General features: G+C 42.5%; 1 protein-coding gene across 2 annotated transcripts; it reads left to right on the top strand.

Annotated features, from left to right (window-relative positions):
* The first annotated feature begins 875 nt into the window (after nucleotides 1-875).
* LOC121188027 (ankyrin repeat and SOCS box protein 12-like) lies at nucleotides 876-4120 on the top strand. 2 transcript variants are annotated; one of them, XM_041047518.1, is made up of 4 exons: nucleotides 876-1042; nucleotides 1425-1748; nucleotides 2339-2867; nucleotides 2971-4120. In XM_041047518.1, exons 2-4 carry the CDS (start codon nucleotides 1464-1466, stop codon nucleotides 3114-3116), a joined length of 960 nt encoding a protein of 319 aa, XP_040903452.1. In that variant the 5' UTR covers nucleotides 876-1042; nucleotides 1425-1463; the 3' UTR covers nucleotides 3117-4120. The 2 variants fall into 2 exon arrangements, with proteins under 2 accessions (XP_040903452.1, XP_040903451.1); XM_041047517.1 differs by having other exon boundaries at nucleotides 876-1047.
* The last annotated feature ends 605 nt before the right edge of the window (nucleotides 4121-4725 follow it).

The raw sequence follows: 4725 nt of genomic DNA, 5'->3' as shown, positions 1-4725 counted from the left end.
ACGCTTGAATAGAACTCAGCCATAGTCAGTGTTATTAACAACACCAGTGCTTTGTCTGCTATGACAAAAATCAAAATGTCTGCTGTCTACTTTTAATTGTTCCGTGTATTTATTGCTCAAATCAATAAACCAATAAAGAAATAAATAAAGCTTCTGCATGCATTTGTACAATGCCAGGAATCTGGACTATTGTGCCATCTGCTGAAAGAATGCAGTGTGTCACAGCCTTCCTTCTATACATGGGGCAGTATGAAGACATGGGTGGGAACAGCTGACTGGCTGCTGCTCCAAAGCTTCTGACAGTCACGCAGCTGACACTTACTAAAATGGCTGCCTTGGTGTGAATAAGGGAAACGGGGTGATAACAGGACACATGCAGCAGACTGACAAATTTATCATAGATTATTTGGCGTCATAAACCCCCTGGAGAAATGCAGAAGTGCAGTTGTGGGCTGCTGTATCTGTAATACCTGCTAATTTCGGCTAGCTGAAACTGCTGGCGAAGAATTCTTACATGGTCAACGCTGACACAGAGGCAAAGACATGTCATGTCATTTTTTTTTTTCCAGGACCCAGGCAAAGACAAAGTCACACTCACCAATCACAGACTGAGTGTCACAATTCTATCACCTTTCTAATTATAAACCTGAGCCTCGACTCTCCAAGAATGGAAGTTTAGCCAGTCCCATCTGTGGCCTAAAATTAGCCCCCACCCCCCAGAAAGGAGCTCTGGCCCTTGTGTTAGCTAATACACACACACAAGCACACACAGACACACACACACACACACACACACACACACACACACACACACACACACACACACACACACACACACACACACACACACACACGCAGACACACACAGACACACACAGACACACATACCATACTGCACTTTTCACAACTCACAGCTCCCGTACAAGGATCACACACTCCTTGGAGGACCTTTCTTTCTTTCTCTCACGTGACTTCTAATGGAATTTTGAAGGTTTTAACTTCTCTTCTAATATTTTTGGAAATTACATTAGCTGGCAACAAGGTGAGGTAAGTGTCTTGTTACAAACCTTACAAACCTTACAGCTTTGTTCCTAAGTCTGTGGGCATTTAGTGGGGAAGCATTCATTATGTATAAAATGTATAAAATGCACTTATATGTAGTTTTGTAGCCACATACATTATGTCTGTTCTATCTTCTTAGGCTGTATTACTGTGCTTTGCCTCACATGCAGTACATGTGTCATGTAAACAAACTGCACTGGCTTAAGGTATTACTGTGTGGTCATGGTAGGAAACTGTCATGGCCTTTCATGGTAAAACACGTTATGTTAAAGTCAAGGCCTGACAAAAATAACCCAAAATGACAAGAGTATTTCAGCTTTGTATGTGTTTGAATGCATCATCTCCTTTCTCTGTCATTGCAGATGGAAGAGCTTTGACTTGCATTAGCCTGGAGTTACATTATGGTTCTGGGCCAACCTGTCAACATGAGTTTGATGGACATTTCTAAGATCTTTTCCCTGCTGCAGCCTAAGGAGGAGGACGAGGACAACGAGCAGTGTCAGGCCTTGAACAATGCCGTGAGCACCGACGATGTGACTCTGCTCTCCGAGCTCCTGTCTCAGGAGAGTTACAGGAGGTCTATCAATGCTCGAAGTGGGTGGGGGGTCCCAGTAACCCCCTTGCGCACTGCTGCTGCTCTGGGACACCTGAGGTGCCTGGAGCTACTGTTGGAGCATGGTGCAGAGGTGAGAGAGAGAGAGAGAAAGAGAGAGAGAGAGAGAGAGAGAGAGTAATAAGTAATAAGTAATAAGCACAATTATATACTTCACTCAGTGCTCATACGTTTCAAAGCCCAGAAAGGTTCCTACATTGTTCCTATAAGTCTTTCATTTATGAATAATGAGGAGGAAGAAATGAGAGTTGAGATTTTCATCACATTTTACACTTAAAGCTGCTCTAATGATTGTTTTTTTTCACAGTGGATCAAATGTCTGTGTAATATAAAAGAGGTCACTAGTTGTAACAAGCCCACACAAAATTATTACCCAGCTATGTCGTTCACCTCAGTCCTAAGTAGCCTGTTTAACAACTTTTAGTTTTGGTTTTTGGTTCCTCTCATTCTCTTGTTATCATCATTGTTTCCAGATGAAACAGGAAGCTGCAGTTTAATCATTAACTCACTGTACCAAAATCAAGCATCAGCGGGACAAAGTTAGTAACAAAGTGGTTATCTATCTAGTCCCGCTTTAAATTCTTGGATCGCCAAACCACTATTTCCTGGGATTGTGATCCCAAGTGCTAAACCACTTTGGCGTTGTCCTATGTTTGAATCCAGGTTGACAGCCTGGATGTGAAGGCCCAGACGCCTCTGTTCACAGCTGTCAGTGGGAAACATCTGGATTGTGTGGTTGCTCTGCTGAAGGCTGGAGCCGATCCCAACGGCAGCCAGTACAACAACTGTTCTCCGGTGCTGACTGCCGCACGGGAGGGTGACGTGGATGTCCTCAGGGAGCTGCTACGGTTTGGAGCCGAGGTGGACGTCAGACCCAAAGTACCCGAGTGGGCCTCCAATGCCACGGCCTGCAGAGGGCCCCTTTACATCTCAGCTGTTTACGGACACTTGGACTGCTTTAAACTGCTCCTTCTGCACGGGGCCAACCCCAACTACAACTGCACAGATGAGAAGATGCTGGCCAGGATAAAGCAGCCAAAGACAGTTCTGGAGGTGTGTCTCCGTTATGGCTGTGGGGTGGAGTACATCCAGCTTCTCATAGACTTTGGGGCAGACGTGTATCTACCTACCCTGATCATTGACAAGACCACAAAGCAGAATGAGGCTCTGGTTCTCCTGCTCAAAGAGAGAGGTGAGACACTGATCACGGTAGCTTAGAAATTAACTGTTTTCTGAAATCTCTCAAAACACAAATGTTGATCCACATCTGTTTTTTTTTTCTGTTTCTGCTCCAGTTTGTCCTAAAACTCTGATGTCTCAGACTCGGCTGGCAATTCGAAGACACATCTCCTTTGCTGATAAAGAGCCTGTCATTGACAGTTTGGACATTCCTCTGATCCTGAGAAACTACCTGAAACATGAAACCTCCGAACTCATATGATGCTCATGCAAGCACCAAGAGATATGGCCAGTGAATTTTATTTTTACCTCGTTGCTGTACACTGGATAATTTATTTCTAGCTTGGCCACATTTTTCCACAAGTAGGACAAGATAAAGGACACTCACACAACCAATCACAAAGTGAACACTGTGTAATATTTTTCTCTGGTTCCTTTAGAGGTCACCGTGCTGTCCCAGTGCTGTAAATTCTTGTATTTATTATTTATACATGAGGATTGAAGTTTGGGACTTCCTGTAGATGTATTTATTAAATAGCTTACATTTTTAATGGATATTTTTTAGCTATGCAAATCAGATAGAACTGTCTTTTACAGCCACAAAGAGATGATCATCCCAAAGGGCTCCGTTTTGGAATATCTGCCGTGTCCTTGGGAAGTGTAACACCATGGTTGACCACTAGAGACCACAGTTACACTGCATATTGCTCTTGTCTAAACACGAGGCTTCTCATTGGCAATTTTCATGATCTATTGATGCCTCTTTGCGTAACTTTCAGCTCTGTCCTTTTTACAGGTATCTTTACACAATCAAATTGAGTCTCACTTTAGTTATTTAGACATCTGGACACAATTGGAGAAACACACACACACACACACACATACACTGCCTGCATCACACCAGGATGTCTTAGATCTTGCCTGAAAAACAGTCTCACATCTGTGGACTTCAAAATGTTAGGAAGCTGAGCGATCAGCCAACACTTCAGCACAGGCAACTGGGGGAGTATATTTGCATAAGTCTCATTACTTATTGATTACAGCATAGTTATTTGTGGGCTACAATTTGTGGCTGGAAGTTTGTTGAATGTTTTTCTTTCTTTTGTGGATTCTGAATACCAGTCTGATGATGTTCTTATCTAATCTCATGTTTTTATTTCTAAGTACGGCCTTTTATTTGTAATATGTCCGGGAGTTAATGTGTCAGCTGTTGGGAATGGGGCCTAACAAACAGGAAATTATGTCACAGGACAGGAAACCCAGCACAATGCTCTCGCTCACACTTTGACGCCTTGACACGCAGTTCTGTAGAGGTTTTATTTTCAACAAAAGTACAGCTATATCAGATATGGATTTATTTTTACAGCGAAGTACAACATATTCCCAGTGCTTCTGATTACATCAAAACATATAATGTACATACAGTTGACATCTCCACTCTCCCATTCACAGTTTCTGGATTGAATAGGCATTATTTTTAAGGTTTTTCATTTCTACAACAAATAATCAAACTCAAAAGGCCAGCAAGAAAGAAAATGACAAATGTTTGCATATGGTGACAAAGGATATGGATACTGTGAGTAAGTTCTTCTGTGATAGGCAAAAATCCAGACCTCAAACTAGATGGTAATATACAATGAACATATTTCAAAAGTGGGATGTCAGTCTTCTGTTTACCTTGTTGTCACTGAACACCACATCGATATATGGCTCATTGAAGACTCTGTTGTACCCTGACTGAAACAACTCAGGACTGCATAACCAACTGCGAGGAATTCCTACTGAAGATGTTGCTATGCTAAATGTGAGCAAACGCGGTTACTGGCTCATGTACACCCTGGACTGAAAGAAATTACAGAAATCCGAGCAAA

This window comes from Toxotes jaculatrix, chromosome 10 (genome assembly GCF_017976425.1).
Source record: "Toxotes jaculatrix isolate fToxJac2 chromosome 10, fToxJac2.pri, whole genome shotgun sequence".
Taxonomy (NCBI): domain Eukaryota; kingdom Metazoa; phylum Chordata; class Actinopteri; family Toxotidae; genus Toxotes; species Toxotes jaculatrix.
This window is presented reverse-complemented; position numbering and strand designations above follow the sequence as displayed.

Excerpts from the sequence above, each read along its gene's own strand:
- LOC121188027 (XM_041047518.1), top strand. The coding sequence starts at position 1,464 with ATGGTTCTGGGCCAACCTGTCAACATGAGTTTGATGGACATTTCTAAG. Across the intron at positions 1,749-2,338 it reads TGTTGGAGCATGGTGCAGAG|GTTGACAGCCTGGATGTGAA; the intron begins GTGAGAGAGAGA and ends GTTTGAATCCAG. Across the intron at positions 2,868-2,970 it reads TCTCCTGCTCAAAGAGAGAG|TTTGTCCTAAAACTCTGATG; the intron begins GTGAGACACTGA and ends TTTCTGCTCCAG.